Consider the following 13,966-nt stretch of genomic DNA (forward strand, 5'->3'; position numbering starts at 1 on the left):
GATAGCACAGTGATACTTCTCTGAGTACAGATAATGTAGCAGATGTCACCTGAAGTCCCATGAAAAACCACATATAACACAGTGATAACTCTGTGAGCACAGATAATGCAGTAGATGTCACCTGCAGTCCTATGTAACACTACCGATAACACAGTGATATCTCTCTGAATACAGATAATGTAGTAGATGGCACCTGCTGTCCTATGTAACAGCACAGATAACACAGTGATAACTCTCTGCGTACATATAATGTAGTAGATGTGACTTGCAGTCCTATGTAACACCACAAATAACACAGTGATAACCCTGAGTACATATAAAGTGTGAGATGTTAACTGCAATCCTATGTAACACCACAATTAACAGTGATAACTCTCTGAGCACAGATAATGTAGATGTCACCTGCAGTCTTATGTAACACCACAGAGAACACAGTGATATCATAGGTATCACTGAAACTTGGTGCATGATACACATTATTGGAATTCAAACCTTGAAGGCTACAACTTATTTATTAGAAACAGGAGGGAGGAGCAGCTGCATTGCATGTTAAAAAGTAGATCTCTCAGAGATCCAAGCTTCAGAGACTGGTAGCTCTGTAGAAACTGTCTGGGTAAGAATTCAAGGTGAGAAGAACAGAAAGGATACTATTCATAGAATCATAGAATCGTAGAGTTGGAAGGGACCTCCTGGGCCATCTGGTCCAACCCCCTGCTCAAAGCAGGATTCGCTAAATCATCCCAGTCAGATGTCTGTCCAGCCTCTGTTTGAAGACTTCCATTGAAGGAGAACTCACCACTTCTCGTGGCAGCTTGTTCCACTCATTGATCACTCTAACTGTCAAAAAGTTTTTTCTAATATCTAATCTGTGTCTCCTCCCATTCAGTTTCATCCCATTGCTTCTAGTCTTTCCTTGTGCAAATGAGAATAAAGTTGATCTTTCTACAATGTGACAGCCCTTTAGATATTTGTAGACAGCTATTAAGTCTCCTCTCAGTCTTCTCTTTTGCAAACTAAACATTCCCAAATCCTGCAACCTTTCCTCATAAGACAGGGTTTGCAGTCCGGTCACCATTCTGGTTGCTCTTTTCTGAACTTGCTCCAGTTTGTTGATGTCTTTTTTAAAATGTGGTGCCCAAAACTGGACACAATATTCCAGATGAGGTCTGACCAAAGAGGAGTAGAGGGCAATAATGACTTCACGTGATCTAGACTGTATGCTTCCGTTAATACATCCTAGAATTGCATTTGCCTTTTTTGCTGCTGCATCACACTGTTGATTCATATTCAGTCTGTGATCTATTAGTATACCCAAGTCTTTTTCACATGTGCTGTTGCTTAGCCCTATGCCTCCCATTCTGTATATGCTTTTTTATTTTTATTGCCCAGATGTAGTACTTTGCATTTTTCCCCTGTTAAAAACCATTCTGTTAGTTGCTGCCCACTTCTCCAGTTTATTTAAATCTTTTTGAATCCTCTCTCTCTCTTCTCTAGTATTAGCTATCCCTCCTAGCTTTGTGTCATCAGCAAATTTAATCAGTTTACCCTCAATTCCTTCATCTAAATCGTTGATAAAGATGTTGAACAATACAGGGCCCAGGACAGAGCCCTGTGGTACCCCACTTGAGACATTCTTCCAACTGGATGTGCAGCCATTTACGACCACTCTTTGGGTCCGATCACTAAGCCAGTTATGAATCCACCTAACAGTTGCCTTGTTCATTCCATACTTAGTCATTTTTTCAATAAGGATTGTATGAGATACTTTGTCAAATGCTTTGCTGAAGTCAACATATACTATATCTACAGCATTTCCTTGATCCACCCAATCAGTGATTCCGTCATAGAAGGAAATTAAGTTAGTCTGACATGACCTATTAGTTACAAACCCATGCTGACTCTGTTTAATCACTCCATTCTTATCCAGGTACTGACATACATGTTGTTTAATAATTTCTTCAAAGATCTTTCCTGGTATAGAAGTCAGACTCACCGGCCTATAGTTGCCTGGGTCCACCTTCTTCCCCTTTTTGAAGATAGGAACAACATTTGCTCTTCTCCAGTCTTCTGGGACTTCTCCTGTTCTCCAAGAATTTTCAAAGATTATGGAGAGGGGTTCAAAAATTTCTTCTGCTATCTCCTTCAGTACTCTGGGGTGTAATTCATCTGGACCTGGAGACTTGAATTCATTTAGGTTAGCTAAGTGTTTCCTTACTATCTTTCTGTTTATAGATATCCTGGATTCTTCTATTTCCTTAATAGGACAGTGAAGAACAGTTGATGTTACATTTCCTTTCTGAGAGAAAACAGATACAAAATAGGAATTTAAAAGTTTGGCCTTCTCAACATCCTGTCTTACCATTTCATCATTTTCATCCTGTAAAAATCCTATAGTATCTTTGACTTTTCTTTTACTTTTGACATAACCCCAAAATCCTTTATTATTGCTTTTGACATCTCTTGCAAGCCTCAATTCATTGTCAGCTTAGCTAATCTGATTTGTGCCCTGCAGGTTCTGCAGACAGCATTATATTCTTCTTTAGATATGCCTCCCTCTTTCCATTTTATAAACATTTTTTTCTTCCTTTTTAGCATGTGCTTAAGTTCTGTGTTCACCCATCCTGGCTTCCTTAAATGCTTCCTATTCTTCCCTCTTTTCGGAATTGTTAACAATTGTGCTTTGAGAATTTCATTTTTCAAGATTTCCCATCCTTCCTGGACATTTTTGTCTTTAAGGATATCCAGCCATTGGATCCCTCCAATTCTCTTTCTGAATCTCTTAAAATCTGCCTTTCTGAAATCTAACCTTGACGTCTGAGTCTTCACATGTCTTCCTCCTCTAGTTATCCAAAATTCTAAAATAGCATGGTCGCTACCCAGCCACTTTTACCTCCTCAACCATTTCCTCCCTGTTTATAAGGATTAGATCCAAGGTAGCAGTTCCCCTTGTTTTCTCCCCTACCTTTTGGAAGATAAAGTTGTCAGCAAGAGAGGATAAGAATTTCCTTGACCTGTTAGTTTTGCCTGAGAGAGATTCCCAACAAATTTCTGGATAGTTGAAATCTCCCATGACAACTATGTCATATTTTTTGGAGAACTTGGCCATTTGATGCATAAAGAGTTCATCCATATCTTCAGCTTGCACAGGCGGCCTGTAGTAAATGCCTACAATGGTGTCCTTTCCATTGTTCTGTCCTTGTATTCTTACCCAAACAGTTTCCACAGAACTCCCAGTCTCTGAAGCTTCAATCTCTGTGCAGATATACGCGTTTCTAACATACAATGCGACACCCCCTCCTCGTTTATCAAGTCTGTTTCTTGCAAATAAGTTGTATCCTTCTAGTCTTGTATTCCAATCATGTGTATTGTCCCACCAAGTTTCAGTGATTCCAATGACATCATATTTCTTTTCCTGTGTTAGTAGTTCCAGTTCTCCTTGTTTGTTGCCCATGCTTTGTGCATTAGTATAGAAACATTTTAGTTTGTGATTGGTTTCTCTTTCTCCAATATTTTTATTATTTAGATTCTTTTGTCTTTGTTCTTCCTTTCCACTTCTAATAGCAGAGTTCTCAATAGCATTTGTCAGGTGTATGGCTTTTTCTGGTCTTTTGCTTCCCTTCCCATGTTGTTCTACTTTAAAGCTCTCCTTACAAGTGTAGCAAGGCGACTTCCAAATACCTGCTTTCCAGTCTTCGTAAGGTGCACCCCATCTCTAGCAAGTAGTCCATTGTATAGGTAAATCACTCCGTGATCCAGAAATCCAAATCGTTGCTGACGGCACCATCGACGTAGCCAGTTGTTCACCTGCAGAATCTTATTCCACCTCCTTGTTCCATGGCCATCCACTGGGAGGATGGAAGAGAAGACCACCTGCGCTCCCAGTTCTTTCACTTTCTTGCCTAAGTCTTCAAAGTCTCTGCAGATGGTTTCCAGGTCGTTTCTTGCGGTGTCATTTGTCCCCACATGTAGTAGCAGGAATGGGTAGTCATCTGTAGGTCTGAAGAGTCCTGATATCCTGTCAGACACATCTTTAATTTTTGCACCTGGAAGACAGCACATTTCTCTTGAAGTTATATCCGGTCTGCAGATAGCGGCCTCTGTTCCTCTCAACAGGGAATCCCCCATGACCACCACTCTCCGTTTCTTCTTCACAACATTTTTCTTTCTCCATCCAGGAGGACTCTGAAGGCGTACAAGGTTGCTGTTTGTGGGCAAAGTCTTATCCTGATGTATTTCTTCAATACATCATTGTGTTTACCACAGGCCACCTGGTCAGACTGAAGATATGGATAATCTCTTTTTACATCAGATGTCTCTGTTCTCAAAAAAGTGCGACATAGTGATCATGGGAGATTTTAACAATCCAGATAATTGTTAATCTCCTTGGCAAAAGTACCGGTCCAGTCATTTCTGATCTTCTCTTGCTGATAACTTAATCTTTCAAAATGTAGAAGAGAGATCAAGACCAAAAGCAGTAAAAAAAGAATTTGTGGGTATGTCAAAAGCAAAAGAAAAGGCAAACATGCTATAGGAGTTTTATAGGATGAAAGGGGTGAAGTGGTCAAAAATGATGTTGAGAAGCCAAACTTTTAAATTCCAATTTTGCATCTGTGTTTTCTAAGAAAGCAAATGCAACATCAACTGATCTTCACAGTGTCATTGAATGAATAAAAGATTCCACACTATCCATAAACAGAGAGAGGGTGAGGGAACACTTAGCTAATTTACATCTCCTGGTCCAGATGAATTACACCCTAGGGTACTGAAAGAGTTAACAGATAAAATTGCAGAACCACTAGCCAGAATCTTTGAAAAATCCTGGAGAACAGAAGAAGTCCCAAAAGATTTGAGAAGGGCAAATGTTATCCCTATCTTCAAAAAAGGAAAGCAAACGGAACTAGGATAATAACAGGCCAGTGAGCCTTACTTCTATACCAGGAAAGATTTTTTTAACAAATTATTATACACCATGTATAGAAGAATGCAGTAATTTACCAGAGCCAGCATGGGTTTGTAGCAAACAAGTCATACCAGACTAATCTAATTTCCTTCCATGATGGAATCACTGACTGGGTGGATCAGGGAAATGTGGTAGATATAGTATATCTTGACTTGAGCAAAGTATTTGATAAAGTATCCCATATTATACTTATTGAAAAAATGACCAAGTATTGGATTGACAAGGCTACGGTTAGGTGGATTCATAACTGGCTCAGTGATCATACTCAAAGATTGTTAATAAATGGTTGCACATCTAATTGGGAAAGTGTTTCAAGTGGGGTACCTTAAGGCTCTGTACTGGCCCCAGTGTTGTTCAACATTTTTATAGATTATCTAGATATGGGAACTGAAGGTAAACCAATCGAATTTGCAAATTATGTAAAGCTAGGAGTGATAGCCAACACTAGACAACACAGAGAAAGGATTCAGAAGGATCTAGATAAGCTTGAACAATGGACAGCGAGTAATAGAATGGTATTTAACAGGAAGAAATGCAAGATTCTACATCTACAGAATGGGAGGAATAGAACTAAGCAACAGCACATGTGAAAAAAAAATTGGGTGTACTAATAGATCACAGACTGCACATGAGTCAACAGTGTGATGCAGCAGCCAAAGAGACAAATACAGTTCTAGGATGTAATAAGAGAAGCATAGAGTTTAGATCACATGAAGTAATTATCTCCATCTACTCCTCCTTGATCATGCCTCATCTAGAATACTGTGTCCAGTTCTGGGCACCACATTTTAAAAAAGACATTGAAAACCTGGAGCAAGTTCAGAGAAGAGCTGCCAGGATGATGAGCGGACTGCAAAGTATGTCCTACGAGGAGCGTATAAAAGAACTGGGAATGTTTAGCTTGTAAAAAAGAAACTAAGAGGAGACTTAATAGCTGTCTACAAATATCTGAGGGGCTGTCACAGTGTAGAGGGATCATCATTCTCATTTGCAAATGAAACTGAAAGGGAGGAGACACAGATTAGATATTAGAAAAACCTTTTTGACAGGGAGGGTGATCAATGAGTGGAACAGGCTGCGACGAGAGGTGGTGAGTTCTCCTTCAATGGAAGTCTTCAAACAGTGGCTGGACAGACATCTTTCTGAGATGGTTTAGTGACTCCTGCATTGAGCAGGGGGTTGGATACGATGACCCTGGAGATCCCTTCCAACTCTAACATTTTATGATTTTGAGTACAGATAATGTAGCAGATGTCACATGCAGACCTATGTAACACTACAGATGACACAGTGATAACTCTCACCTGAGGAGCTGGAGGCTGCTCTGGATCCCGTTATTGCCCTCGGGATGGTGTTGGTGCTGCCTGTAGTTCCTACGATGGTGCCAGGTGTGAGAGTTTTCACGGCTGACACTGTGTCATCAGTCGGCTCCTTGGCACCTCCGGTCTTTGTAGTCGGGTCAGTCGGTAGCGGTATTGTGGCACTGCTCAGGTTGGCGGCTGAAGTTGGTGCTTTGTCCATATTTAGTGCAGTATCTTGTGCAGGAGTGGTGACCACTCGCACCATACTGGTGCTGTGTCGGTGCGGGAAATCAATAGAGACGTTCCCTCCGGTAGCTATATTGAATCCTGCCGGTGACATCGGACTTCCCTGGTTTCCACTGGTTGTAGTCAGTTCTATGGTGTCGCTCTGTGCCCAGACCAGCAGAAAACCTAAACCAAGAAAGAAGAAGGTCCTGTGAGATTCCCGACCACGGATAGGGCCTCAATGGTGCCCACCAGCAAAGCAGATTAGACCTCGGAGTCTCCTACCCTGAGGCACAGGTAGAAATATTGGAGAGGCACATAGGGCAACCACCTGGTATCCACCATCGATGAGCCCATTACTCCATGCTACACGTGTGTGACCTCAACGGGGGCAACCAGACCCTGTGGTGCCAAAGCCATGAGGTGTGCCGCCATATTCTCCATCAGGTGCTTTCATGAGGACATTTGGCACCAGCAGGGACTGTGCCACTCATCAGGACTACTGGGAACACTATGGTAATATTTGGGCACTGTGTGGTATGGGTAGTATGGCGCTCTTACTTTGGTATGGTACAACACTGTTGCTTGGCACTGTTACTCGGATACTGAATAGCACTGCTATTTATGCACTGGATGGCTGTTGGTTTTCTTATAGCAAGGCACTGTTACTTAGAGACTGTATGTCGATATTGTATATTGTGCACTGTGTGACTGTTAATTGGCTGCTCTATACAGGTGTTACTTATGTACTATACCGCACTGGTATTTCCATATTGTATGGCACTATTATTTATGAAAAATATGACACTTATTTATGCACTATATGGCACTGTTATATATGCACTATATGGCACTGTTATACATGCACTATATGGCGCTGTTATACATGCACTATATGGCGCTGTTATATATGAACTATATGGCGCTGTTATATATGCACTATATGGCACTGTTATATATGCACTATATGGCACTGTTATTTATGCACTATATGGCACTGTTATATATGAAAAATATGACACTGTTATTTATGCACTATATGGCACTGTTATACATGCACTATATGGCGCTGTTATATATGAACTATATGGCGCTGTTATATATGAACTATATGGCACTGTTATATATGCACTATATGGCACTGTTATATATGCACTATATGGCACTGTTATACATGCACTATATGGCGCTGTTATATATGAACTATATGGCGCTGTTATATATGAACTATATGGCACTGTTATATATGCACTATATGGCACTGTTATATATGCACTATATGGCACTGTTATATATGCACTATATGACGCTGTTATATATGCACTATATGGCAGTTATTTATGCACTATATTGCGCTGTTATTTATGCACTATATGGCACTGTTATATATGCACTATATGGCACTCTTATTTATGCACTATATGGCACTGTTATATATGCACTATATGGCACTCTTATTTATGCACTATATGGCACTCTTATTTATGCACTATATGGCACTGTTATTTATGCACTATATGGCACTGTTATATATGCACTATATGGCACTGTTAATAATGCACTATATGGCGCTGTTATATATGCACTATATGGCACTTATATATGCACTATATGGCGCTGTTATATATGCACTATATGGCACTGTTATATATGCACTATATGGCGCTGTTATATATGCACTACATGACACTGTTATATATGCACTATATGGCACTTATATATGCACTATATGGCGCTGTTATATATGCACTATATGGCGCTGTTATATATGCACTATATGGCACTGTTATATATGCACTATATGGCACTTATATATGCACTATATGGCACTATTATATATGCACTATATGGCACTGTTATTTATGCACTATATGGCACTGTTATATATGCACTATATGGCACTTATATATGCACTATATGGCACTGTTATTTATGCACTATATGGCACTGTTATATATGCAAAATATGGCACTGTTATTTATGCACTATATGGCACTGTTATATATGCACTATATGGCACTTATATATGCACTATATGGCACTGTTATTTATGCACTATATGGCACTGTTATATATCCACTATATGGCACTGTTATATATGCAAAATATGGCACTGTTATTTATGCACTATATGGCACTGTTATTTATGCACTATATGGCACTGTTATTTATGCACTATATGGCACTGTTATATATGCACTATATGGCACTGTTATTTATGCACTATATGGCACTGTTATATATGCACTATATGGCGCTGTTATATATGCACTATATAGCGCTGTTATATATGCACTATATGGCACTGTTATATATGCACTATATGGCACTGTTATATATGCACTATATGGCACTGTTATATATGCACTATATGGCACTGTTATATATGCAAAATATGGCACTGTTATTTATGCACTATATGGCACTGTTATTTATGCACTATATGGCACTGTTATTTATGCACTATATGGCACTGTTATATATGCACTATATGGCACTGTTATTTATGCACTATATGGCACTGTTATATATGCACTATATGGCGCTGTTATATATGCACTATATAGCGCTGTTATATATGCACTATATGGCACTGTTATATATGCACTATATGGCACTGTTATATATGCACTATATGGCACTGTTATATATGCACTATATGGCACTGTTATATATGCACTATATGGCACTGTTATATATGCAAAATATGGCACTGTTATTTATGCACTATATGGCACTGTTATTTATGCACTATATGGCAATGTTATATATGCACTATATGGCACTGTTATTTATGCACTATATGGCACTGTTATTTATGCACTATATGGCACTGTTATATATGCACTATATGGCACTGTTATTTATGCACTATATGGCACTGTTATATATGCACTATATGACGCTGTTATATATGCACTATATGGCAGTTATTTATGCACTATATGGCGCTGTTATATATGCACTATATGGCACTGTTATATATGCACTATATGGCACTATTATATATGCACTATATGGCACTGTTATATATGCACTATATGGCACTGTTATTTATGCACTATATGGCACTGTTATTTATGCACTATATGGCAATGTTATATATGCACTATATGGCACTGTTATTTATGCACTATATGGCACTGTTATTTATGCACTATATGGCACTGTTATATATGCACTATATGGCACTGTTATTTATGCACTATATGGCACTGTTATATATGCACTATATGACGCTGTTATATATGCACTATATGGCGCTGTTATATATGCACTATATGACGCTGTTATATATGCACTATATGGCAGTTATTTATGCACTATATGGCACTGTTATTTATGCACTATATGGCACTGTTATTTATGCACTATATGGCACTGTTATTTATGCACTATATGGCACTGTTATTTATGAAAAATATGACACTTATTTATGCACTATATGGCACTGTTATACATGCACTATATGGCACTGTTATACATGCACTATATGGCGCTGTTATATATGAACTATATGGCACTGTTATTTATGCACTATATGGCACTGTTATATATGAAAAATATGACACTGTTATTTATGCACTATATGGCACTGTTATATATGAACTATATGGCGCTGTTATATATGAACTATATGGCGCTGTTATATATGCACTATATGGCGCTGTTATATATGCACTATATGGCACTGTTATATATGCACTATATGACGCTGTTATATATGCACTATATGGCAGTTATTTATGCACTATATTGCGCTGTTATTTATGCACTATATGGCGCTGTTATATATGCACTATATGGCACACTTATTTATGCACTATATGGCACTGTTATTTATGCACTATATGGCACTGTTATTTATGCACTATATGGCACTGTTATATATGCACTATATGGCGCTGTTATATATGCACTATATGGCACTGTTATATATGCACTATATGGCACTGTTATTTATGCACTATATGGCACTGTTATTTATGCACTATATGGCACTGTTATTTATGCACTATATGGCACTGTTATTTATGCACTATATGGCACTGTTATTTATGCACTATATGGCATTGTTATTTATGCACTATATGGCACTGTTATTTATGCACTATATGGCACTGTTATTTATGCACTATATGGCACTGTTATTTATGCACTATATGGCACTATTATATATGCACTATATGGCACAGTTATTTATGCACTATATGGCACTGTTATTTATGCATGGTATGATGTTGCTATTTTTGCACACTATTGTTGCTTTTTTTGAAGAGTTTTTTGAAGGTTTCTGTTTATTTCCATCTAGGAAAAGTGTGAGTGGTCCCAATATTTCTCCCAGGATTCCACCCCTGGATGCGGCCATAATTCCGGAACCTCCCGACTCCCATCATGTCTATTCTGCGCCTTGCTGCAGGCGGGGAGCGGTGCGGATACCCAGATACTCTATATAACGCCGACCCCTTCCTGACTACAAGAGAAGGAAACTGCTGCCAGAAGAAGAAGCCTCGGGACAGACAGCAGGACGTCCGGATTTCCTGCCCGTGTTAGTCTCCGCATGTGGGTGAAATGCATCGAGCGCCGGGATCACGAGGAACAATCCGCTACACGGACAATCACTTCCTGCCGGGGGCCCGATATATGGACTGAACAACAAGTAATCCCGCGGCTGTGACCCTACATCCGGCCCCATTACACGACCTGGAGGGGTCGCCACCCAGCTTTCCACTGATCCTGAATTACCTCTACGCCGTCATTGTCGTGTAGTCACTGTACGGCTTGCATTGTATTCATGGATCAGGTTGGGAAGCCCCTAAAATCTCTAGAAACACAGGGGTCTTCCTTTCTCCATGATATCTTATAGGACAGGAAGAAACATCCGATCCATCATCGGTTCAGCAGGATATTGTGGGACTCACCGTATAGAGTCATGGCGGAGAGGAGCAGCGTGGGCAGCAGCGTCACATCCCGTCCCTGAGGCATTGCTCTCTGTTATCAGCAGACTATCATGCGCTAATGTCTCACAGGATCTCTAGCACGGGGCGCGTCCGGTCCTGGGAGAAGACGATGCGCCGCTCCGCTCACAATCAGTCATCTTCCTAATAATGTACGAAAAACAATTAACACAAATGCAAAAGGAGTCGGCTAACTTCGCAGACTTGTTTTTTTTTCTTTTTTACTTAAATACATGTATTTGCAGCTAAAAAACTTTTTTGCAATTGGGTTTCATTAAAAATTTGGGCTTTTACAGACTCTTTCCGTCTCCGCACGTTCAGCTGCGATGGGATCTGTGTAAGAAATCAGAAAATGTCTGCTGAGTTAGAAACGCTCCCAATCGACCATCAGAATAAGCTCGCTGATGGATTCTCAGTTTGCTCAATCTGCTGCAAGCTACAGACAGTGCAACAGAGAGGCCAATGAAAGCAAACATTATTAATCAAACTACTACAAACTACTACTACAAACTACTACAAACTACTACAAACTGCTACACTTGTAAGGAGAGCTTTAAACTAGAACAACATGGGAAGGGAAGCAAAAGACCAGAAAAAGCCAAACACCTGACAAATGCTATTGAGAACTCTGCTATTAGAAGTGGAAAGGAAGAACAAAGACGAAAGAATCTAATTAATAAAAATATTGGAGAAAGAGAAACCAATCACAAACTAAAATGTTTCTATACTAATGCACAAAGCATGGGCAACAAACAAGGAGAATTGGAACTACTAACACAGGAAAAGAAATATGATGTCATTGGAATCACTGAAACTTGGTGGGACAATACAAATGATTGGAATACAAGACTAGAAGGATACAACTTATTTGCAAGAAACAGACTTGATAAACGAGGAGGGGGTGTCGCATTGTATGTTAGAAACGCGTATATCTGCACAGAGATTGAAGCTTCAGAGACTGGGAGTTCTGTGGAAACTGTTTGGGTAAGAATACAAGGACAGAACAATGGAAAGGACACCATTGTAGGCATTTACTACAGGCCGCCTGTGCAAGCTGAAGCTATGGATGAACTCTTTATGCATCAAATGGCCAAGTTCTCCAAAAAATATGACATAGTTGTCATGGGAGATTTCAACTATCCAGACATCTGTTGGGAATCTCTCTCAGGCAAAACTAACAGGTCAAGGAAATTCTTATCCTCTCTTGCTGACAACTTTATCTTCCAAAAGGTAAGGGAGAAAACAAGGGGAACTGCTACCTTGGATCTAATCCTTATAAACAGGGAGGAAATGGTTGAGGAGGTAAAAGTGGCTGGGACCATAGGAGGTAGCGACCATGCTATTTTAGAATTTTGGATAGCTAGAGGAGGAAGACCTGTGAAGACTCAGATGTCAAGGTTAGATTTCAGAAAGGCAGATTTTAAGGGATTCAGAAAGAGAATTGGAGGGATCCAATGGCTGGATATCCTTAAAGACAAAAATGTCCAGGAAGGATGGGAAATCTTGAAAAATGAAATTCTCAAAGCACAATTGTTAACAATTCCGAAAAGAGGGAAGAATAGGAAGCATTTAAGGAAACCAGGATGGATGAACACAGAACTTAAGCACATGCTAAAAAGGAAGAAAAAAATGTTTATAAAATGGAAAGAGGGAGGCATATCTAAAGAAGAATATAATGCTGTCTGCAGAACCTGCAGGGCACAAATCAGATTATCTAAAGCTGAAAATGAATTGAGGCTTGCAAGAGATGTCAAAAGCAATAATAAAGGATTTTGGGGATATGTCAAAAGTAAAAGAAAAGTCAAAGATGCTATAGGATTTTTACAGGATGAAAATGATGAAATGGTAAGACAGGATGTTGAGAAGGCTGAACTTTTAAATTCCTATTTTGCATCTGTTTTCTCTCAAAAAAGAAATGTAACATCAACTGTTATTCACTGTCCTATTAAGGGAATAGAAGAATCCAGGATATCTATAAACAGAAAGATAGTGAGGAAACACTTAGCTAACCTAAATGAATTCAAGTCTCCAGGTCCAGATGAATTACACCCCAGAGTACTGAAGGAGATAGCAGAAAAAAATTTTTGAACCCCTCTCCATAATCTTTGAATATTCTTGGAGAACAGGAGAAGTGCCAGAAGACTAGAGAAGAGCAAATGTTGTTCCTATCTTCAAAAAGGGGAAGAAGGTGGACCCAGGCAACTATAGGCCGGTGAGTCTGACTTCTATACCAGGAAAGATCTTTGAACAAATTATTAAACAACATGTATGTCAATACCTGGATAAGAATGAAGTGATTAAACAGAGCCAGCATGGGTTTGTAACTAATAAGTCATGTCAGACTAACTTAATTTCCTTCTATGACGGAATCACTGATTGGGTGGATCAAGGAAATGCTGTAGATATAGTATATCTTGACTTCAGCAAAGCATTTGACAAAGTCTCTCATACAATCCTTATTGAAAAAATGACTAAGTATGGAATGGACAAGGCAACTGTTAGGTGGATTCATAACTGGCTTA

The 13,966-nt window shown here is 39.3% G+C and overlaps 1 protein-coding gene across 1 annotated transcript in view; it reads right to left on the reverse strand.

Annotated features, from left to right (window-relative positions):
• The window catches only part of LOC141058837 (uncharacterized), a 147,699-nt gene that overhangs the window by 23,571 nt on the left and 110,162 nt on the right, over positions 1-13,966 (reverse strand). Inside the window, exons 2-3 of the mRNA XM_073555054.1 lie at positions 11,409-11,588; positions 6,265-6,672 (exon numbers count right to left, since the gene is read on the reverse strand). Of these exons, the coding sequence (XP_073411155.1) occupies positions 6,265-6,672; positions 11,409-11,472 (472 nt within the window). The 5' untranslated portion in view covers positions 11,473-11,588. The remainder of the gene's footprint in view (positions 1-6,264; positions 6,673-11,408; positions 11,589-13,966) is intronic.

This window comes from Dendrobates tinctorius, unplaced genomic scaffold (genome assembly GCF_039654945.1).
Source record: "Dendrobates tinctorius isolate UK_male_01 unplaced genomic scaffold, ASM3965494v1 ptg000215l, whole genome shotgun sequence".
Taxonomy (NCBI): domain Eukaryota; kingdom Metazoa; phylum Chordata; class Amphibia; order Anura; family Dendrobatidae; genus Dendrobates; species Dendrobates tinctorius.